The sequence below is a fragment of the Anser anser genome (assembly GCF_964211835.1).
Source record: "Anser anser genome assembly, chromosome: 19".
NCBI classification, from domain to species: Eukaryota; Metazoa; Chordata; class Aves; order Anseriformes; family Anatidae; genus Anser; species Anser anser.
Window position 1 is genome coordinate 7700914 of NC_139740.1, and position 23233 is coordinate 7724146.

At 49.2% G+C, this 23233-nt stretch overlaps 1 protein-coding gene across 1 annotated transcript; it reads left to right on the forward strand.

The window, feature by feature from the left end:
- Positions 1-708: 708 nt before the first annotated feature.
- On the forward strand, positions 709-15729 carry SRP68 (signal recognition particle 68). The gene is made up of 16 exons (XM_083805546.1): positions 709-866; positions 3070-3136; positions 3752-3865; positions 4832-5027; positions 5800-5882; positions 6115-6224; positions 6599-6681; positions 6948-7088; positions 10415-10513; positions 10825-10889; positions 11171-11330; positions 12014-12108; positions 12353-12482; positions 12922-12997; positions 13849-13901; positions 14363-15729. Exons 1-16 carry the CDS (start codon positions 746-748, stop codon positions 14588-14590), a joined length of 1821 nt encoding a protein of 606 aa, XP_083661672.1. The 5' UTR covers positions 709-745; the 3' UTR covers positions 14591-15729.
- The last annotated feature ends 7504 nt before the right edge of the window (positions 15730-23233 follow it).

The window sequence follows — 23233 nt, forward strand, 5'->3', positions numbered from 1 at the left end:
GCTACTGCCCGAAACGGGCATGGGGGGGCTTTGAGGGCTGTGGGGAGAATGCCCTGGTTACCTGGGGCTAGGGCCAGCCTGGTAGCCACAGACCTGTCCGTGGTCCTCCCTTGGGATGTTCTGGTTAATGAAGGGCATTAATGGTTAATGAGGGGCATTAGTGAAGGAACTATTGCAGCCAGATGCTCTCCGGCCCTTGAGCCTCCTCTGGTTTGTTTGACGGGCCCTTGTGGAGCCAAACACCTCAGCGCCACCTCCTTGGGGCAGCTCCTTAGGACCCCAAATCACACTCAGCAGGACAGGGTTTGCTGAAGCTCCAGCTGCCGAGGGGTGCTGGGGCAGGGCAGGGCCCCCGTTTCTCTAGCTACCAACACGAGGGGAGCCGCAGGAGGTGGACACGGATCGGAGGGGGACGTGGGGCGGCCGCCCAGCACAAGGCGGGCGCTGAGGGAGAGGCACCGTGGCCGTGACGATGACAACGATGGCAGCCCCGTGTGTGGCACCACCGCGTGGGGCAGCGACTGAGGAGCCCAGACCTGGGCACTGCGCGCTCACGGCGGCGTTTACACATCGCTACGGGCTCCGACCCCCGCTTGGGGCCGCCCTAAACCCCCTTCCCCAGTCCTCCATGAGCCCTGAGCCCCCCTCAGCGGGTCCCCCCTCAGCGGGTCCCCCCCCGCTGCCGCCCGCCCCCGCTCCCCTCCCGGCCCATGATGCCGCGCGGCGGCGGCGGCCCGCGCACAAGATGGCGGCGGAGCGGCAGGGCGGCCGCGGCGGGGCGGGAGGCGGCTCTGAGGAGAACAAGGAGAACGAGAGGCCGCCGGGGTCCCGGGCCGGCAGCCTCGGGGACAGCCTGGGGCTGGAGAGCATCCTGCGGGGAGAGAGAGAGGCGGTGGGGTGGGGGGTGCGGGGAGGACGGGGGATGGGGGACGTGGCAGGCCCGGCCCTGGGAGGTGGAGGGAGGGGGACGTGGCGGATCGTGGGGGGAGGCCTGAGGGGAGCCGGGGGGGCGCTGGGGTGGGTGTCTGCGAGGGGAAGGGAGGGCTGAAGGGAGCTGGAGGGGAAGAAGGGATGAGAAGGGAACGGGAGGGAGAGGCTGAATGGAGCTGGAGGGGAGGAAAGGCTGAGGGGAGCGGGAGGGAGAGGCTGTAGGGAGCCGGGGGGAAAGGCTGAGGGGGGCTGGAGGGGAGGAAGGAGTGAGGGAAATGGGTCGCTGTTCAGCTGGGGTTGGCCCCAGAACCCCCCCGCCAGCCCTGGCAGAGTTTGGGTTTGGTGGGAGGAAGAGGGGCAGTCAGCTTCACCTTCCTGAGCTTTGTTCTGTGGCTTTGTGCCGTGCCTTTGCAGCTTTGTCCCAGCCACGTGGCAGCCGGCAAGGTAGAACTGTGTGCTTTAAGAGGAGGCAGTCAGTAGGCTTTTTTTGGGGGTAATATTAATGCTTGGAGTGGGTGATAGTGGATAAAATAAGTCTAACAGGTGTACTCGATGGCAGACCGGCTTCTCCAGGTTTAGCGCTTCTGAAGTCTGATGTGGCACGTGGAGCTCTGGGCTTTTTTTCTGCCTGGACTTTCATGTGAGACAGCTTCAGCTGCACAGCTGTGGTAGGGCTGAGCTTTACCTGCTGGGTGAGAGAAGGTTTCGCTTTTCGTCCAAGCGAAACAAGGCTGCAGTTTGCAGCTTAGCATATGGCAGGTGTCGCGAGGTTAGAAACTGGAGTAACTGGCAGCCCTGGTAACTGCCCTGGTAATGTTAGGAGTGATACCGAAGACAGCAAAAATGTGAATAAAATAGGGGATATGACTTCAGCAAGTAACTGCACAGGCCGAAAATAACAAGGTAGACAGCAAAGATGAGGAGCGTGTGCCCAGAGCCACGTTCAGGCATTACAGTTTGACTTGTTTCACTAATGCAGCCTAATTAATGTAATAGTTATTGATGTAGATTCTCAACGCTTAAATTGCAGAGACTTTCTTTCAGGTGTAATTACAAGAAAATAGATAGAGGCCTGCCCTTTTAAACTTGAAAAGTTTGGTGGCCTCTGTTTCTCCAGTTGTAATAACAGTATCGGTTTGATGGGCTTGTTGTACAGTCTGGTGCGGGTTGTTGTTATTTTTTTAAAGGCTTATTGATAATGTTTAAAAGAGATTTTTTTTTTTGTATAAATAAGTACTGCACAGAGATTTCTTGCTTGCGATAGAGCTTGCCTTTCCCAAAATGAAAACTTTGCCACATAAATTCAAGGAATAACATTTGCCAAATTTACTAGAATACAGTACGATTGTGTGTGTTAGGGCAGGCGAGTGAAGTAAAGTACAGGATGCATAGAAATCAGCAAACGTACTAAAGAATGCAAAGGTTTGATGGAAGTCATGAAATAAATGGTGCTGTAGGAAATCACAGGCTGGTGCATTCCGTCACGGAGTATTTGTTACAGTTTTGTGCAGTCAACTTAGAAGTGTGCTGGAAAACTTGAGTAGAAAATAACCCCCCTGAATGCTTCAGATAAGCTCATTTTTATGAGATTTTAGCATTCAGAAAGCAGTTTGCTTGTGGAAGGCTGTGCGAGGAAGGCAGCAGTGATTCTGCTCGGCGTAGTACAACACTTGCCTCCTTTTCCTGAGAGCTGGGATGTTTAAGGGCAGGAAGGCGGCTCTCAGCGCTCTGGTTGTGTCAGTGTAACTGTGTCACGGCGCTGGCTGTGGGGGTGGCATGCTGCAGCTGGGGCAGGCGGCGATTTTAGCCTAGATACTTCTGCCAGTACGTCTTTTTATTCAGAAACGAGCTCTGCCGGGATTAGGGCGCGCTGCATAAGAGAGGAGATGCTCGTGGTATGCTATAGTCCTGGCTTTGACAGTCATAAAAGCTCTGAAATAAGCTCTGGAGGTAGGATTTCTTTTAGCCCCATCAGTTCTCCTAGCTGTGGGTCTTTAGGAGGCTTTTGGGCGCCCCTCACCAATGTCTCTTCAAAGAGTACTCGCTTAATGGAACCTGTAGAGTTCCTTCGTTATTTTGGGGTAGGGTGATGAGCTGACAACACGCTGTACTGTCAGTCTGCCTTAACGCGAATCTCAGTCCTTCAGATCGTGAAGGAATCTCAGCAGCAGCACGGTTTGCGTCACGGAGACTTCCAGAGGTACAGGTCAGTAAGCTGCAGGGATGTCGTGGGGTTGGTCTGTCACACAGCCGGCGTGACATGGCTTACCTGTTTAATTAGCACGAGCACATTTAAAATGTAACCCCCCTGCAGCAGCCAACAAAAACGATCTCCCAAGTAAATACCTCTTGACAAGTTGCTTCATGTGAATTGATGTACATGGTTTTTACTCGTTAGATGTCATGTGCTGTGACTGTTCCATTGAGGAGGACACAAACTGCCTCTTCTTTTTCTGTTGCCCCTTTAGAGCTTAACACTGAACTGATGAGCACTGTACTCTTCCAATCACTGTATTCTTCCAAAACTTAATTTTCAATGAACATACATAAAGCAATCAATAAGGAGAGCATTGCTCTGATTTTTCAAGATCAAGAATTATTGCGTGTCGTCTTCCCGCTTTTATTCTGTTAACCACTGGTTTACAGATAATTTCTGAAGTACCTCGCACTGTATGTCATACTTGGAGCTCTTACTTGTAAAAACATTGGCTGTCACAGCTCTTAGTGCTGTTTTTATTTCTTCCTGGTTGGAGAGATCAGCAAACAGAAACAAAGTTGTCCTGTGACCAAACTGACCATCCTTTCCTTTTGCTTTCCTTAGGGGTTATTGCTCCCGTAGGCTACGGCGGCTCCGAAAAACTCTCAACTTCAAGATGGGAAACAGGCACAAGTTCACTGGGAAGAAGGTGACCGAAGAGATTCTCTCAGACAACAGGTATGGAACGGAACAGGATGGAATCGGGCTGCTGTGTGTCAGTAAAGAGCTGTTTTCATTTCAGGAATTTATTTTCTTGTGGGTGAGGTAGAAAATTGTTCTGTACAGTATATGCAGACGTTGCTCTTTAGAAATGTGTGTTGTTGATTTTAATAAAAGATCAAAGTTCAGGCTGCTGTGTAGGGGGCAGAAACACTGCCCAGATACTGCTTTATCTTGTGAATAAATGGGAGAAGAAAAGGAGCAGCAACAGCCAGTTCCTGTTCTCCCTTGCAGTCACTGAAATGGGTTCTTTTCATAATTAGTAAAGATTATTTAGGTCTTAAAGAGGAAACACTTATTCAGAAGTGTTGCAAGGTAGCCACATGGATGTGCTGTAGCCAGCAAGGATGTGATTGGAGATAGAATCTCTTCCCTTTGAACAAAAACATCGGCTTGCCGGTTTCACATAGACTTTCAAAATCTGGCAGAATACTCGTCTGATGTGTGGAGAACAGCCAGGGTCTTGGGCTCATTTCCTAGCTTTTAGAAACATTTAAATTGTCTGCTGTCTCAGTTTTTTTTTTCTCATAGGGGAAAGAAAACAAGATGCTGTCTTCACCTGTGTTAAGAAGCCAGATACGTTACAGCATTAGTTGTGGGGAACGCAGCTGTGTTTACCCATATCGAGCCAGTTTGAAAAGCAACCTAAAATCAGAGATACCTTTTTTTTTAATAGTATTTGTTGTGCTATAGCATTATTACCAAATTGTCTTCCTTACTTGAGTAATTGCACTTTGATAAAGTGAAATAAAATATGAGTTAAGGGTAGCACAACTTCACATTCTCTTAAGAAATAAAAATGTATACTTCTTATTAACCAAGCTAAAGTTTTGTTACCAGACTTTTCAGCTTGCTCAGCAAAGAACTACAGTAGCGCTTGCTTGAGCACCATCATTTTGTCATTAATCTTCGTCTGCCCTGCAGGTATTTGCTGTTGATACTGATGGATGCGGAGAGAGCCTGGAGTTACGCCATGCAGCTCAAGCAGGAAGCGAACACGGAGCCTCGCAAGCGGTTTCACTTGCTGTCCCGCCTGCGCAAAGCCGTGAAGCACGCCGAGGAGCTGGAGCGACTGTGCGAAAGTAATCGAGTAGATGCCAAAACAAAGCTGGAGGCCCAGGTAACCTCTGATACTTTAGTCTTGCTTTACAGCAAAAGCTGAAGAAAGCTTTAGGGTTTTAGGTGAAGAGGTTATTCTGATCTAGCACTAAATGATCAAAATTTGCTTATTTTTGAATTGGCTAATGGCTCACTTTAAATAGCTTGGATTCTCTGTTAAGGCAGCCGCTAGGATTGCAAAAATAAGTGACACCAGCCAAGATGAGGATCTGGCAGTTAAAATTGTTTAAGTGTATCTTTAATTTAAAAAGCTGTACATTTAACAGAACTAAAAAGAATTGGGAAGAAGTGAGATGATGCAACACAGCCTAAGAAACTGTGCTTACCTTTAGAGTTGTTTAATATACTGAAGTAGCCATCTAGAACACAAGTCTTGTGGCTCCAGTTCCTGGAACACAAAGCAACTGTGTTGTGACACCACCAGAATGTGAATAAGGGCTGCAATGGTACTCGGCTAAAATTGTCATTTTGTGGTTTACTGTTGGAAAAAAATGTCTTGTGACATGAGTGGGCCGTTTTGACTACATAACAAGCAAGAAATGTGTTTGCTTCCACGTCCTTGGAAATGCAGAAATGTCAGTTTAAAACAGAAAAAGGTTTCTTAGGTAGTAACGTGTAATCCAAATCGATTGTTTTCTGTGGGAAGACCAAACAAGAAGGGCGAGGCATAGTCACTTATTCTAGATGCCACAGCAGCCTTCGTGCCAAAAGTTGTACAAACTAGGCTGTCAGTCCCGGGAAAATCAGCTCGATTATCCTTGTGTTGTCTGCAGGCATACATGGCTTACCTCACGGGAATGCTTCGTTTCGAACACCAGGAGTGGAAGGCAGCAATGGAAGCTTTCAACAAATGCAAGTGAGTTTCCTCACTTCTCCAGCTTCATTTAGTAAATGGTAGGAGATCAGTCTGCTACGCGTATGTGCACACAACAGCTGTGAGTTGTTTAGCTAACTGTGCATCTAACTGAGAGGTGCTGCTGAAGAAGTAACATCCTCCAGATTATGGGCATAAACTCTTTAAGATAGCATCTCACAAAATACAGTGTTAATATGTATTCTACAGTGTTAATATGTATCCTTTCCTGTAGGACCATATATGAAAAACTGGCCAATGCTTTCACAGAAGAACAAGCCGTGCTGTATAATCAGCGCGTGGAAGAGATTTCTCCCAACATTCGTTACTGTGCCTATAACATCGGTAAGGAAAGCAGGGTGTCTAATGGGCAGCAAAAAGCAAGGCTTGCTCATGAGAAGTGAATGTTGACTCGATATTTAAATACTGATCTAAGTGATGCAGGAGGGGGTCCTTGATACTGTGGGTAAATACTACATATGTTCAGTGTCAGTTTAGCTGCGGAGAAATAGATTAATTTTGCAACACTGCATTTTTTTGGTGTAAAAAGACAAAATACTGGTTTGCAGTTGTTTATGTGTGAAGTCAGAATGAAGTTGTATATTTATCCTTCTCACCCAGAATTCTCAGTATAAAATCTATTGATTTACAGTTTTCCTATATTAAAATGATTTCTGAATTCAGATGGAAATATTGTCTTGATTTGTTAATTCCCTCAGGTGACCAGTCTGCTATGAATGAGTTGATGCAGATGAGACTGAGGTCTGGTGGCACTGAAGGTCTTCTTGCAGAAAAACTGGAGGTAACTTACCAAATGTTTTGACTTGAAGCATGCAAATACCACTTTTCTGAGCATAAATCTTGCTGCAGTACACCATTTAAGAACCAGTGCGTATGAGAAGAGCTTAATTGAGCCCGGGCTCTATAGGAAGCTACTCATTCCTTTAAAAAAAAAAAAAAAAAAAAAAAGAAAATCAATCGAAAGAAAAGCAACACATCTTTGATTTCAAAGTAATCAGTTACGGATTCTTTAAGGTTGGGATCGTAACTTCAGTCCATTCTCCACAGGCGCTGATTACCCAAACTCGAGCAAAGCAGGCAGCCACGATGAGTGAGGTGGAGTGGAGAGGAAGAACTGTTCCAGTGAAGATCGATAAAGTGAGGATCTTCTTGCTGGGGCTGGCCGACAACGAGGCTGCTATTGTTCAGGTAAATCAGAAGCCATCTCCAATGTCTGTGTTCTAATTGTCCTCTTTATTTCAATGTGCAAGTTAAAAGTTCGATGCCTGGGCTAAAAGCTTTTAAATCTCTTCTCAAACTTGTAGTCAGAAGGCTGAAAGTTAAAATGGGAGTACTGACTGTAACGCGAAGCTTAAGTGGCAGCCGGGGCTAGCTCGTGTAGTGTCCTCAGTGGTGGTTTGGGAGAACTGTTCTACTGAGCCAGCGAGTGTTACTGCTCCTTTGAATGCTTCATCCTGCCTGGAAGTGTCGCCCTTCAGTAGCAGAGCGATAGCCATTACTGTTTGTAAATCACTTGGAAGTGAAGGTTACAATTTAAAGAGCAACTGCTTTTGAATTACTGTCCTAAGTTATCTTGATGAAATGCTCAGACTTAAGAGCAACCAGAAGAAAAAGATTTGTAAGGATCACTTTTTTTTCAGCAATGAAAAGCAGTTTTGCCAAGTGAAGCAGCTGCTCTGAGGCTTAGAACATTCTCTTGTTGACATATGCAAAGCTTCAAAAGTAAGAGAATTGCTAAATGTCAGGAGGTAAATTCATCTCAAATGTATCAGTTCTGAAACGCCTCCAGTGGCGCACGCTGTGCATGCCTTTAGTGTTGCAGCCAAGAGTTCCCTTTGGGGATTTTTTCTTGGGTATGGTGCGCAGGTGCTGTATTCTTCTGAATTCTGCATACAGCATCCTTGAAAAGGTAGTAAAAGGATCTTGACTAACAATTCTTGCCTCTAAAGATGGGCTTTTTGCGTCAACAAGAACTGTTTAACACCAGGAGAAAAATGAGGATAAATAGCATTTTAAGTGATAAAATGAAAATCCTACAAAGGTGTAAGGCAAGTGGGCAAGAGTAGAAGATGGTATTAAGAAGACAGTCTAAGTCTAATAGGATAAATGAGATATGGCTGGGTAGGAAACATTAGTATTAACTTGTCATACCAGAATATTATGAATAGTATGTTGCTGAGTTGTTTTTTTTTTTGGTTTTTAGTAGGTAGTACATTGATACGGCCAGCAGGTGGAAGTACAGTTCAGAGTTGAGCGTTCCCTCGTTTAATTTCTATCCTGCAAGGGTAGCAGGTGGAGCTCTTCAGTTAAGTTACCCAGTTTGTTCCCTAAAGCAGGGGCAGAACAGCGATCTGAAATTTTAAATCTTGCTTTGTGTTCCTTGGAACCTCTGACTAAACAGGAGCTGTGTGGTACCAGACCACAGCTAGTGGTGGTGAGAGCTGAGCACGCAGCAGCAGTGTTTACCCTCCCGGCGGGCTGAAACTTGGCTTTTTGAGAGCAGTTTTGCAGTTGGTGTGTCAGCTGTGATGGGCAGTTCAGCTTCAGCTAAACACGTTGTGGTGATTCCTGGGATCTTTGGCGCCTTTCAACTCGGTGAAGACTAGCAGAAATACTAACATAACAGCAGTGTTCAAGGTTTGATTAGAAACAAACACAAATGTGTGTGTTTTGAGTAAAGATGGAACTTCTCAGTACGCTGTCTCATTGCCTGCAGTGTCTTAATGGTAACTGGAGAAACGGAACAAATAAGCCGAACTGAAATACGAATCCACGCTTGAAATATTTATGCCATCCCTTTTGTAGGCTTGAATGTGTTTCTTCAAGGGCCTCAGGACAGAGCAATAAAAGCGTGCTCGTAACTGTTATTGCCTCAAGGATGCTGTGATCATCTTTAGTAACTGGGATTGTAGCAAGAAAAGGTGGTAATAATTCAGAAATGATATATGAAGTTTTAAAATAAAGAAAAAATAGACGTGAACACTCCTAGACTTTCAAAACTGTGTTCAGTTGGACTGAGTCCCTTGATTCCTTTAAGTCTAAACTGTGCTGTTCTGTCAGAGCGCTTTAATCCCAAGCCATAGCACTGCATCTCGGTTTTATGGACCGTATCTCACAAATCAGAACATACGAGTATTTACACACTCACGATCTGTTTAACCTTAAGAGATTTTGCTTGGAAAGGAAAGCCTTTGTTTCATTGCGTGGCCCAGCCCTTTCCCTGTTTGTGCTTGACTGATGATTTAGCTCCGTCTGTTTTCATTTTTGTGCGCACAGTGAAATGGCCGTGCTCCGCTGGGTGAGGTTGAGAATGCTGCCAGACTCGTCTCTGGTTTTTCTCAGTAGTTAGTCCCACCTTAAAAATTCTTGGAGCAGAAAAAAGGAATCAAAAAACCACACACCTTCATCTTAGGTCAAGATACCTGAGGCTTTGTGGGGGAGTAAACATAACATTCCTTCCTGGGTTTGCAAACCTGAAAAGAGGAAAGGCTTTGAATTGGTAGAGCTCAGCAGCTTTTCACAGAAGTTTTAGCTTCTGAAAGAGGAGACTGTAGAGCTCCACTGAAGATAATAAAAGCAATTACGTTCTAGACCGTTTCTTGTTTATTTGGAAAAATTTCAAGTTTGTTGCAGCAAATGTTCATCGTAGGCTGTTACATGACTTGGAATTGGTATAACAGTGCTGACGTGCTTTGCTTTTACCAGATTAACCTCTCCTTTGATTGTTAAGGTTGGGATTTAGTTTCTGAGCAGTTTGCTCATACTGAATCAGTAAGAGTGATTTTGGGTGTATTGTTTAATTGGGTACCTGGTATGCAAGTCCATTAGGTGAAGATCAGGCTTCAACTTGTTTTTGCTTTCCAAAGGTGTTTCAAATTTTGGTTTTGGGGCAGAAAGACAAAAACTGCTTCATGTTTTGACCAAATTTGTGGTGACAGCAGAAAGCTACTCACTCCTGCTGCTGAGATACAGAATTATATTTAAAAAAATGATTCAAACAAACTAATTATTGCCACTGAGAGCATTGCTGGAGTGGGAGTGTAGAAAAGATAGTCATCTACGTGTGCTTACCACAAGAGAAGAGCTAAATCAGCATAACAAGAGCAGTCTGCATTGGTAGTTTGCCAGTTTGGTAATGCTCAGCTCTTGTGTTGTTGGGCCTTTCCCACAGCACAGTCCAGCCCCAGCGGTTCTCAGGGCAGTGCGGGTGCCATCCTGGACGGCAGGGGAGTTGCTGGGATGGCAGCAGCTGCAGGGATGAGGTGATCACAGCACTGGAGGCCCAGCACAAGCAGCTCTGAAGTACTGATCACATTCCCTGCACTTTTTTTGTCCCAATTTCTGGCAGTTTGCCCCCTAAACTATATTGCAGATGGGTACAGATCAGAGTTCTAGCTACCCATGGATGCTCAAGTCATAATTTGGGAGAAACTTGGTGTAATCTCCTTTGTTGACTCTTGCATTATGGGATACAAAAATGTCTAACAGATGTCTTAATTTTGCTTTGCTTTTAGGCAGAAAATGAGGAGACAAAGGAACGTTTGTTTGAATCTCTACTCAGTGAGTGTAGAGATGCCATTCAGGCTGTTCGGGAAGATCTGAAACCGGACCAGGTAAGCACCAAACATCAGTGTTTCCACAAGGTGGTGTTTCTTTGGGACTTCTTGTTATTGTGTAACTTGCGTAATGGCAGAAGTGTCTTTTTGGATTTTGTTAAAGAAATGCTACAAAATAGCTTACCACCTATGATCTGATTCTCTTCAGAGTTGGTGAGGGTGAACAGTAATGTAGAAGCCCTCATTCATTGCCCAAAAGTTTATTATAACTTCCTGATTTACCTAAACTATGAGTTGTTTCTGATGTTTTCTTCTGCCAGAAGCCCCTTTAAGTGAATCATGCAGTGTTTTGTCCCCACTTTTCACAGAAGCAACGGGAACACTCTCTGGAAAGTGATTCCGGGAAGGTGTCCAACATACAGTACTTACACAGGTAATAGGCAAACATTGCTGCCTCTACTAGTGTGAAGAAGTCATGCTCTTATGTCAAGGTTTTTTTTGTCTTGGAGCTCTCAGATCTCAAAGGGTGACTGTATGGATAAGGGTCTGATTCATGTGGCTTTCAAAGTACTTAAGACTTTCATGTTGACCTCTCAGGTGTTTTTTCCCCGCTGGTAATAGCGTGGACTTGGGGGAGGACTTGTTGTTTTTTCTTTCTGGAACAGAGTAATGTCTGAGTAGTTCTGACAGTCTGCTAATGGTGTATCTTTTTAGTTATTTGACTTACATCAAGTTGTCGACAGCCATCAAGCGCAACGAGAGCATGGCGAAGTCTCTGCAGAAGGCACTGCTGCAGCAGCAGCGATCAGAAGAGGATGGCAAGCGCGCCGCGCGGCCTCAGGACCTGATCCGCCTTTATGATATCATTTTGCAGGTAACGCTAGGGAAAGCAGATCTAAATCGTTTTACTAACCGGTAAACTTTGTTACAAAAAGATCCTGTATAAAGTGGAGAAGCGCAAATGAACTGCCCATGAAATCTAAAGAGCAACTTGGTACATCCAGTAATCTTGTTGGAGATGTTCAGCATCTGCATGGAATGTGAAAAAAAACACAGCCTTTAGTTGTGAGCAGAAAATGCTGCTAGAATGGGTTTGCTTGTTTTTACACTCTAATGCAGTTTTTCAGACTGTTTTGTACAGCACCCTAGCAGCTGCCTTAGCTTCTGCTGGCTAGAGAAAGTAGCAGCTGAAAAAACACCCTGTACTTGTGCTTCATAAGCGGTTTCTCAATTTCTCACATAAATTTTCAATTAACTGTGGGAGCCTGTGGCTGGAGAAGTTATGAATGGGAAAAGTAATGTCTTACGAAAGCATTACTCCCTGTGAAATTTGAGGAGTCTTTTGTCCTAATTCCTGTTTGTGTCAGGAAATCTGTCCTGAGGGTGAACTTGCACAAGTTTCAGTGGCTGTCCTTCACAAGGTTAGCATACTGATAATTAGAAAACTGGGAGCTATTTTCATGGGAGTGTAGTGTTGGCTATTAAAAGGGTCAGCTTTCTGGATTCCAGAGGAAAATAGCACTTGCCTGAATTTGTTACTTTGACTCTTTTGCACAGAACCTTGTGGAACTGACACAGCTTCCTGGCCTAGAAGAGGACAAGAACTTCCAAAAAGAGATTGGATTGAAGACGCTTGTGTACAAAGCTTACAGGTGACTGAGAAACAGCCAGGTGTTCCTTAGCGGGCATTACATTTTCAAAGGTTATTGTCCCAAAGCTCTAAGCACTGTACAGGACTTTGATGCAGTTTCCTCTGTCCTTTTGTGAAGGGAAGAGTGGATGCTAAGGGGAAGCTGGCCAGACCTACTTAATATCTCGTGTTATTAGTGATTTGAGCTGTAAAAGCCATGGGTTACAAATACGGCCATATCAGGGATCGACTGATTACTGTTGCAGGTGTTTCTTCATTGCACAGTCCTATGTCCTGGTAAAGAAGTGGAGCGAAGCTCTCGTTTTGTATGAAAGAGTGCTGAAATACGCTGGTGAAGTTCAGTCGGAGGCTGGAGCTTTTACAAACAGCCTGAAGGTAGGAACCCGATCCTGTGAGCAGAGAGGAGCTGAAGTTAAAAAAGCTCTGGCCCCGGTATTTCATGTCCATTAGACATCAGGCCATTAAAATTCAAGGCTGGTCTTGAAGTGGCGAGAAGTATAATAAAAGTGTGACTTCTTCACACGTTATACTAGAGACTGTCTAATCATGTGGAAATGTTTCAGCTGGCTGCCTGCTTTGGAGGTGAGGTGGCCTTGCTGCAAGATCTCCGTACCACTTTTCCTTGTTTTCTCACATCTGTTTTCTGCCGTACTAGTACTTTAGTGCGTGAGGGACTGTGCTGTAGCTTGTCCTCTCCTGGGAAGGCTTTTCAGCAATAGGACTTAATTTTTAGTTCTTTGTCAGATTTTACTTTTGCTCTAACTCTTAAACTGGCATATTTTGGGCTCTTATGCAACTTTCTGTAATGCCCTAGGAGCTGCCTGATGTTCAGGATCTGATCACTCAAGTCAATGCAGAGAAATACTCCTTGCAAGCAGCAGCTATATTAGGTGAGTTCTATAATTATGCTGGAGTTCTAACTTCTCTTAAATGCCTCTGCTGCTATTTCATTTATTTTATTTTTGAACTTCCAGATGTTTTTCCACATCAGCTGTGACTTACGGAGGCTCTTAAACTTTTTCTTCCCCGTTCTAGCTTTTTCTAGCTGTGTGTAATGCAGCTAGGCAACTATTGACTAGATACTTGGCATCGTGCTCCCAGCCTGTACTTGCAAAAGTGCTTTCTAAGGACGTGCACCTATTTTGGGAACTTGCACAGAACACTTTTTAGTGTTTAACTTTCCTCCTGCAAACAAGTTGAATTCAGTGTGTACCACCTCCTTGGTAATAGCACTGTTCTTAGTGGCCTCACTTGTTTTATGTTGGCCTACCTGAACTGCTGAAAAAGGGAAGAGAAGTGTTGTTCTGCTCATTGTTGGTGCTGACCAGGTTAGGGGAGCTTTAGGGAAATGGTTGAACTTCGTGATTTCTTGGGCTGCTCTTGTTGCTGTGCCTGCTGCTGGAAACCCAAGGTAACTAATGGATTGCCTTGTCTTTTATTGCCTTGATGTTGTTTTAACAGACCCCGCTTGGTCTTTTCATCATCTTTGTTCTTAACTCAACATTTGTGCTGCTTTCAGGAGCTTCTCACAGCCATGTGATGGAGAAGCTCTCCGTCACTGAAAAGCTGTAACTCCACATATGAGATCTAGAAAGCGAGCTGCTTCAACTGAAAATATTCTTACAAATCCCAGGAACTTGCTTTCATAGCTCAGCCTAGGGGGCAGCTGATTCCTGAGACACTCTTAGCATACGCCAAGGTCTAGTCTGTTATTCTTACCACCTTTTCTTTAATTTTGCAGATGCAAATGATAATCATGAGACTGAGTCTCCATCTCAGGTCAAGGATGGCAAGGTAAGAGCTAAGAGCTTGGTCATACTATAGACTCGTTCGTAATGAATACTGCATTTAACCTGTTACGTGAGTGTTTCCTTCAACTCGAGAAATATCAGGTTAATTGGAGTTCTGTCACGACTAGTGTATTTGAGAAATTTTAGGAGGATTTTAGTTTTCCTTCTGCGAGTCCTGAAAGTTGCTGGCAGGGTGGAGTTCCTTGGGTAGGAACTAGGATGCTGTTTGCAGCTTCTAGTGTGGCATCTTTTTTTCTTAAGCTTTCTCCCTGCATTTGGGAAGATCTGTGGATCCTGCAGTAAATCTTTGACAGGAGATCAAACCATTTTCATGGGCCAAAGATACCACACGTGGGATTTCCATCTTCTGTCAGCTCAGTGCTGCTAGTTCCTCTTTGCTTGTTTGGTTTGTCAGCTGCGTTTTGACATGTGTTTAACTTTTGTCTCTGCATTGGTCTCTTCCAGCCACTCTCAGAACGGTTCGAGACTTTCTGTCTGGATCCTTCTCTTGTCAGCAAGCAAGTCAGCCTCGTGCACTTCCCTCCGGGCTTCCAGCCCATTCCATGCAAACCCTTGTTCTTTGACCTGGCCCTTAACCATGTCGCTTTCCCACCTCTGGAAGACAAGGTGGAGCAAAAGGCCAAGAGTGGCCTCACAGGATATATAAAGGGCATCTTTGGATTCAAAAGTTAACCAGGACCCCTCTGAGGAACAGAGGTTTTATCCTGTATTGAAGGAAAAGCTCCAAGAGGTTCTAGGACATAAATAACTGCAACCGAAACCGACAAAGGGAGGTTTTACCATCTTCTTCCCTATGTTCTGTGTGTATGTCTGTGCACTTACGTTCTCTCCCGGTGTATTAAAGACAAGCAATTTCTTCAGAAACATATGTACTCTATAAATAGCTGAAAATAATTTGGAGCACAGAGAAATTCCATTCCGCTCGGAGAAGTTGGAGCGTGCTTTGTGACCAGTGGCCTGTTCGGGGCTGGTACACGTTTACTTACCACGGACCAGGGCATAGACATAACTTGATTCCTCCCCTGCCCCATTATTTGACACTAATTTGGTATTTTGTTTCAGAAATTTGGGTATGATGGGGAAACAGGCAAAATTAGATGCAGAACTGAAACAGCGAGGTGAGGGTGCCCACGCAAAGGGTGTGAAACAATAGCCGGGGGGGCTGCTCCTTGCCTTTCGACTCCTAGTCCCTGCTGAGAAGCATATGTAGTTATGTAAAGAGAAGTCTCTTTATTTTTAAAAAACATTGACATTCAGAAATGACAAAACGGAGCCTCTTTCCTTATCAGTAAGGATGGCAAAGACCTTACTAAATGTTAATGGTTGCCCCACATGTGTTGGAGTATAACCTGAATTTGTACTCTGGGCTGATGAGATCCTTCTTCGTTGGTAGGTGTTTTGTTAAACACGTAATGCAGCATAGAACCTAATCCTACAAGGCTTTTCCTGGGAAACGAGCTTCATGGGTGGCTTCTTGATCTTCACGGGAAGTTGGGGCTGTCACTGTTCCTTTTGTCTCTGATCTAAACCTTCTCTTTTAAAAAAAAAAAAAAAAAGATTTTTTTCTGGAGTTCATCTGTTGCTTTTTCCTCATCCTTGGTTAGTAGATAAACCTGACGTGAGAAATAAGCAACGGGATGCCAGCAGCGATGGTTCTCTGTCGTGCCAGGCAGCATTTTTATAAAGCACCCACGTGGTGTGGTGATAGGCACTTAAAAAAGGCGGGTAATTCCACGATCGCGTTCATTAAGGAGGGGAAATAAAAACAGCACGTGGGCAGAACTGTTCCTAATAAAGCGTTTGGAAGTTTGCACGGGTTTTTACTCAGTCTGTTGCTGGAAGCTGGCACAGCAGTCCTACCTGCCTTACCTCTTCTGCGCTGGTCGTCCCGACCCTGCGTTGTTTCTCCATTTTTAGGCATTGGAGTGAATGGGGTGGGAACAGGACCAAGTGGTTTGACTGATGTGGGGATTTTCCATGCAAGGTGCACGTCAGGAGTATGGGGGGAATTAACGATTCCAATGATTTTAAGATGAATGTTTGCTACTTTGTTCCAAGTTGATCTGATTTGGGAGTTCTCAAAATACGAAGCAGCTTTCAAGAGGAGCAGGAGGAACTTACTGTTTAACTTTTGCAACGTGGAAACAATATGGGAAGTTCTGGTATTGTAGCTATCCGTTTGCCTCTGGTTGCCAGGGGATTTTTACAAGAGAGAGGGGAATTGTGGAACAGAACGAAACATTGAGGTCTGCATCAGGTGATAACTTTTAGAAAACATGGTCGTGGATGACCGGTTTCTCTTCGCCGTAAAGCCAGTTTCCTTATTTACAGGGAAAGATCATGCAATAACTGTCCCGGCACTAGGTGGTTGATAGCTCTGCGGTACCTCTTTCTAGGTGCTTCCGGAGCTGCTCTCTCCTTCTCAGCCTTTCTATCAAGTCAGTTGGAGAAGCGTTACCCTGTTTGGTCTGCAAACCAAACTCCTGTCTGCAAAGGCTGTGTGGTGCCTGGATTGATTCCAGTGGAAGTCGTAGCGCAGCCACTTCCTGATTTGTTGCTGTTACAGACAGCTGAGAGGAATTGGCCTCTCTCTTAAACGTCTTTTAAAAGATAACTGATCCATTGAACACCGATAAGGAATCTGAAAACAATAAAGTCTTATTCCTGTCCTCTGAGGCGTGTAGTTTATGGTGAGCGTTGAGAACGCCGGGTGCTCTTTGCCTCCGCAGCGATCAGATGAACAAGGCCGTACCCTTGTCTGGGGCTACTTACCTTGGAGAGTGGCCACTCAGTTTGGGAGGAGTATTTCTGCATGAAGGCTCGGATGAGCTACCTCTGAGAATGGCACATTGCATTTTTTGTGTTTTATCATGTCTTCAGGTCGGGCACTTGGAAAACATCTGAAAGCGGGGCAGGGAGGAAGGTAGAAAAACATTTAAGTCACCTTTATGATGAAAACCAGACTTGTGATGTTTTTTGAGACTCTTAACCCTGCTTGGGAGAGCTTGGGATGGCAAAAGGAAGGCACAGGCAGCAAGGGAACAGCGTAGGCAAGCCTGAAGCGTGAGGTGTAAAATACAGAACAAAGTGATCCCCCTGGGACCGGCGGGCACGTAGCTGTGCCACCAGCTGCCGGGCCTCCAAACTGGAGCAGCCGGAGCGAGGTGCGGAATACCAGGCTGATGCCTAGAAAGGTGCTTCCTTATTGCGCTGCTCTTTCATTAGGCTGCAGTGTTGGCTTTAAAGGGTTTGCTCTCTTTCCATGAATTAGGTGGCAGGGAGTCCCCAGGACTGCCCTCAGACAGGAAGCTCCAGCGGAGTGGTCAGGATGATTGCCTTCAGCCAGCTCTTCGTACGGAGCGCAGCATCTTTGGTCTTCACGCTGGAATTTTAATTACAGGCTGAGCGAGCCGTGCCGAGTATCAGGGCATCAATCTAAATAAGAGAGGTGCATGGTGGCCCTTGGCCCCCACGTCAGTGGTACGCGCGTGTCTTACGCCGTGTTCACGCCTGGTCCTCCACTGCAGGAGGTCTGGGGACGGTGGGTAGGTAGTGAGAGACTCCTGGGGTGTGCTTGTAGGAAATGACTGGCGTGGGGCAGAACAGGCAGGTAAAAGAGCTGAGTGTGGTGTGGGATTGGAATACTCTGGACTGGGAGCTCCTAAATCATAGTCTCCACCTCCTTTAAAACGAGGAATTTGGGGTCTTTTAAACCAAATGTATTGTGTTACTAGAAAAAAATCAGTGTATTGCCCGCACCTGGCCATAAAGGGCTGCGGTCCCTCAAATTTAGGCAGGGGAAGTCCTTGTCCAGCCGCAGCAGGAGCGGGGAGAGCTGGTTCCTGGGAGCAGATGCATCCTCTGGGAGATGCCTGCTGCTGAGTAGCTCTTGTCAGCCGCCCCCTCTGAGCTATGAGCACAAACACCCAGTGGTATTCAGCTCAGGGTGTGTAAATTGGGAGCTTTTTCGCTTAAAGGAGTGGTTTGACGTGATCCGGAGGTTTTTTGACTGTATTGCTGTTTTCAGGCGTATAAGAACAGGTGGAGGTAGGCTTGCCTTGCGAAGAACCAAAGGGGAAGAGCCCTTTCTGACCAGGGTGGGGAAAACGGGTGGCAGGTGCCCCCACTGTGTAGCAGGAAGCTCCAGGAGGAAGCAAACTGGTCCCGAGCAGCTCGGTGCAGCTGCAATAGCGCTGCTGGGTTCCCAGCTCCGACTCCTGCCCTCTGCTCCCTCTCCCCGCTCCGAATCAGGCGGCGCTCCTGCTGCAGCTGCCTCTGGCCCCAGAGACCTCGGTCAGGCCCCTCTTCGTCCCGGGACCCGCACCGGCCGCCCCGGTCCTGGCACGGAGGGTTTGGCACGGAGCGGCTCGGCGCTGGGAGCTGCTCGCGCAGTGGATCCGAGGGGCGCCCCTACAGCCGAGGTTCGTCCGCTCACACGCAGGGTGCCGGGCGCTTGCTGTAGTGCCGGGCGCTTCAGGCTCACTCAAGACATGCGGAGGGTAAGGAGGTTGAAGGGCAGCCTGTCCCCGACCCTCTCCCTTCAGGCGAGGTCTCCCCGGCCGCGGGGTGCTGCTTTGTGTCTGGCGAGGAGAGGTCTGGGGCTTTGGGCACGGGGCGACCGGAGCACGAGTCGGTTCGCTGCTGCTGCGATCGCATCTCCTGCAGAAGCGGGTCGTGGGGTTCTAGAGTGCTATTTGGGGGTTTGCTTGCTTTGGGGGTTATTTTTGTGTGCTGGAGAGGGAACGATCACTGCTTTACCCCGCCTAAAGGGCGATTGGTGTGCGATGGAGGCTGCTGGCGGCCCCCCGCCACCTTCCCCGGGCTGGCGCGAGTAACACGGGGTGAAAACCTCCCCACCTGCGGCCTGCGAAGCAGCGCTTCCTCCGAGGGGGAAGCTTGAAACCACTTTCAAAGGGCGCTTTGCATGTCTGTTGTGCGCACGTGGCCTCGGGCGCAGCTTTCATGTGCTCCCATTCCCTGGAATTCCCATTGGGACCGGGCCCCGGCGCGTACTTAGCATTTCCAGGCACTGCTGCGCTGTGATCTTGGGCAAACTTCTCCACTGCCGGGCACCCGTAGTGTCAGGGTTATTAAAATCAAAATGGGTGCTCTAGAAATAGTTTTCTCGCCACTCCCCTGCCGGGCTGACTGCTGGGGCTGGCCGCGCGCACCGCCGAGACGCAGCAATTTGCCCCGGGCCCCCACGCCGCGAACTGGAAGGAGCGACTCTCCTCCCCAGCCGTGGTCAGCGCGGGGAGCAATGCTGTGCCTGTGGTGCCCGAATGACTAAAGAGCAGCATCAAAGCCTCTGAACTGCCTTCAATGTTCACTTTTTTTTTTTTTTTTCCACAGAAGCAGGGAGAACTTCTAATTTTCTCGGAGCGTCAAATTAACTCGGGGCAGTCTGGCCGCTCAGAATTAGTTCTGGCGGACGGATGCGTCCCGTTCGGGTCTGCCTGGGCCACAAAAATGTTCGCCGCTGCAGCTTTGCAGGAGATCCACGTCCAAGGTGAAGAGATCCCGGCTGGGAGCAGGCAGGCAGCACCTGGGGCGGCGCGAGCTGCCCAGCTCAGGGCCGTGAGCCCTCGCAGGGGCTCGGTTGGGTTGAGGGGATCTGAAAATAGTATGCTCGCCTGCTGGCGTGCGTGAGCATCCTTCCTGGTGCCGAACGAGGTGCCTGGGTCCCGCTCTGCTGATTTTCCTGCTCGCAGCTGGTCCTGCTGGGGCTGGGAGGTTTTCTCCTGGCAGACGCTCCTCAAACTGTCCCAGGCACGTGTCTCTGCCTCCCACCGCCCACACGGCAGCATCCTGCAGGTGGGTTTGTGCATCCCAGGGCCTCGGCATCACTTGCGTGGAGGCGCGGACAGGAGCAAGCCTGGCCTTGCGTTTAACTCCCCATCACCCTGAAATGGGCCGAATGTCTCGTGCCTCAGCCCGGCGCGTGCGCAGGGCGCTTCCTTCTCCAGCGTGCTGCCGTTTCACCCAAGCAGCTTTTTTGAAGAAACCTTCCCAAAACACTCCCATCCCCCGGGTGGGGTCCAAGGGCGCTTCCCCAGCTGTGCTGCTGGGAGGGAAGGTCGGCGTCCCAGGCAGGTGTGCTCGTCCCAGGGGCTTCATTCCCTCTCATTGCTCGGTTACCTGATCTAGGACAGACCTTGTCCAGACCCAGTTTGTGGAGCCCTTTGCTCCAGCAGTGTCCCTGGGTAATAACTCAACATTTGCAGGCTGTGTCCTGTGAGTTACAGATGAGTTTTCCAGATGAGATGTCCTGGGAACAGGCCATCAGTGAATTTATTTAGCGCTATTACAGCTTTGCTCGTCCTCTGGGGAGAGGAAAATCGGGGTAATGCTCGGGCTGCTGTGGGGAATGGCCGTGATGTCCTGCTCGCTGGCTCGAGGGCTGAAAGTCGGAGCAAACTGCGGGATGCCCCAAGAGCCGATGGGTCCTTTTGATGTCGGAAGGGTCCGGGGATGAGCCCTGCCCTGGGACTGAGCTGTTAATGAGCGGGTGAGATGGCGTGGGGCGAGCAGCCTCTATTTAGGGAGAGACAGAGGAGTGAGGCTCAGGCTTTCCGTCCACCCGAGACCTGGAGAAGAGGAGGAACGTCCAGCAGCAGCAGCTCCTGCTCCCCATCGGGCTGTGGTTCCCCAGACCCCGAGCTCGGGGGCCATGGCCCAGGCACGCGGCCCCGCTCGCCCCCCGGCGCAGGTGAGGCTGCGGCGCGCTGGGGCCGGCCTCCGGCCTCCTGGGGAGAGGCCCCTCGGGCCCAAGGTCGCGGCCCCTTCTGTGTCCCGGCACTGGCAGCGAGCTGAGTCCAGCCCAGCCCTGGGAAGATTTTCTTTAATGGGTCCTCAGCCTCATCTGTGGGGGCTGAGCACCCCCAGGACCAGGTCTTGGCTCTGCCAGCCCCACGAGGCTGCGCCACGGCCGTGTGCCAGCCCAGGGTCTGTGCCCACACTGGCACGGCCGCATCCACGGCTCTGGCAGCCGTCTCCCAGCTGCCTCCTTCACTCGTGGTGCTGTCGCTGCTCTGCTCGTGAATCGGTCACGATAAAGCAAAGCAAAACGAGGCTTGGGGACGGAGTGATTTTAGGTTTAAGAAAATCGGGCATCCTGTTTTCTTAGCAGGGTGGCAATTGTTAAGAATAGACGGGCTCCTCAGAGACTTTGGTGCTGCGCTTTGGCTCGTGTGAAAACTGCTCCCCAAGGAGGAAAAAGGGCTGGGGGAAAATGATCTGAGAAGATGCTGTTGTTGGGGTCTGCAAAGAAAGGAGGTTGCCTTGTGCGTGGTGGGGTCTGAGCGGGGTCCCCTGGCTCCTGACTCAGGTGTCTGCTGTTCAGAGCCAGCTTTGGGGCTGCCGGGGGCTTTTCCTTCAGCTGAGGAACCCCAAGACTGCAGACACAAGTTTTTGGCAGAAAGTCTCAGTTGGGGCTGCCTGCAGCTGCCCCCCGGCACCCTGCAGCCCCCCGGCACTGGCGCTGCGTTGCTTCGGGGAGGAGATGGCTCCAGCACCGTGGTTGCTCTTTCAAACCAGGAGCCAGAGCCCAGAGCATCGTCTCCACGTGCATCGCTGCTGCTTCTGCAGCCCACCATGCCCTCAAGGGGGATTTTTCTTCCCGAGGAGGAGCACGAAGCTGGTCAGAGATGTCCCTGTTCTGCTGAAGACTGTCCTCCAAGCCACGCTGAAATCTTCCCCGAAATGTTCCCTGAGATCCTCTGTGCCGCTGTGCCTGGTGTCTGCCCCGGCAGGCAGCTACTCGTGTCAGCAGCAAGAAGCTTGTGCGGTGCTCAGAGAAGTGAGACGTCTGCGTCCTGGCGCATCTCCATAGCACCGGGGTGAATCCCCAAATCCTGCTCGGGGCAGTGAATAAAAGGGTGATGCTGTGCCTGCAGCGGTGCTCGCGCAGCCAGCCGAGAGCCCAGCAGCGACGCCTTGGTCCCACTGCTGGGCACCCGCTGGGTGACACGCAGCCTCCTCGTCTGGTGGCTTTGTCCGGAGGTCGGCAGCGTTACTTGGAGCACGGTCGGGTTGGGAAGAAGCAGGGGCTGCGTGGCCCTGGCCTGGCTTCACGTGGCTGATCTTGGGAGAGCCTCTGCAGGGGGCTTTGTCCTGGACCTGGGCAGCCCTACCAAAGCTTCAGGAAAGGAAAGCAGCTATTAAACAAACCCAGCCCAACGTGCGCCATCGCTCTCTTGCTCAGCAGCGTGGCTGGGGGCTGCTCCTTCCACTTTGCTCTCCCCCTGCTCCAGCCCCCAAAAAACACGCGCAGGGATTGCCGGCGGGGATGTGGCCGGGTGCTGCTCCGCCGGGCGGGACGGGGATGGATCAAAGCGTGTCAGCTCCCAAACACCTCTCAGGGGAATCCTCGCCAGGTGAGGACGGGGCGGGGGAAGGATCACGGCTCTGTCAGGAGGCGCTGCTGTAAGGCTCTGCAGGCCGGGAGCTCTGGGCTCCGGGTGATGGATTGCTTGGAAGCAGCTTTGGGACGGGGGGGGTTGGTGTGTGCTTGTTCTGCTTTTTGTGTTGCTTGAAAGTTCCTCCGCGTGCTAGCACGCCGCCTTCCATGGGATTATCAGCAGTCAGTCTGGCTTGATTTAGTTTTGCTGCTTTGAAGTCAGAGGGCGTCAGTTCTCTCCTGGGTGTACAAGCAGCAGGAGGAGGGCTTGTCCTGTGCTCAGGGGTCCCCTGCGCTCCTCTTGTGTGTGGGCACCAGCCGTGGCCGAGGTCTTAAATGCTTTCCATTCTTCTCCCTGGCAAGTTCCCACCTTTCTTTAAGCTCCTGAATGTGAGTGCAGCAGGGTCTGGTGCTGCGGGCTGCAGGTCTGGAGCTGTATGGGGTCCTCCTCCCCAGGACCCCCATCAGCTGTGATTTTATTCTGATCCAAGAGCATCGCTGCTGTCATCGGCCACCCGGGTGTCAGGGGGTGATCTCTCAGCCACCCCTTTCCACCCTGCCTGTGGGCCTGCAGGCAGCAAAGCCAGGCCCTGCACCAGGTCCCCGTTAGCTCCAGGCTGCCTGGGGGAGATGTCTGTCCTCCTTCTGGCCTCTCCCAGTGCTTCAAGCACCGGCTGGGACCTCCTGTCCTCCTCCTTCCGAGGGCTTGGTGTGAGGGCATGGCCCAAGCAGGGGACCGTGCTCACCAGCAGCATCATGATACCACCCCAAGAAGGCACCCTGCAGCTTGTAGAAGAGCAAATCCACAGTGGAAGGATCTCCTTGCAAAGAGCCTTGTCCCATGCGTGTCTTTCCCCCTCTCCTGAGACGAGCGTGATCTGTTCTGTGCCGATTTGACGAGGACAACGAGCTCACCT

Bases quoted from the DNA above. Each gene is read 5' to 3' on its own strand.
- SRP68 (XM_083805546.1), top strand. From the start codon at position 746: ATGGCGGCGGAGCGGCAGGGCGGCCGCGGCGGGGCGGGAGGCGGCTCT. The intron at 3,137-3,751 runs GTCAGTAAGCTG...TGCTTTCCTTAG, and splicing joins GGAGACTTCCAGAGGTACAG to GGGTTATTGCTCCCGTAGGC. The intron at 10,890-11,170 runs GTAATAGGCAAA...GTATCTTTTTAG, and splicing joins AACATACAGTACTTACACAG to TTATTTGACTTACATCAAGT.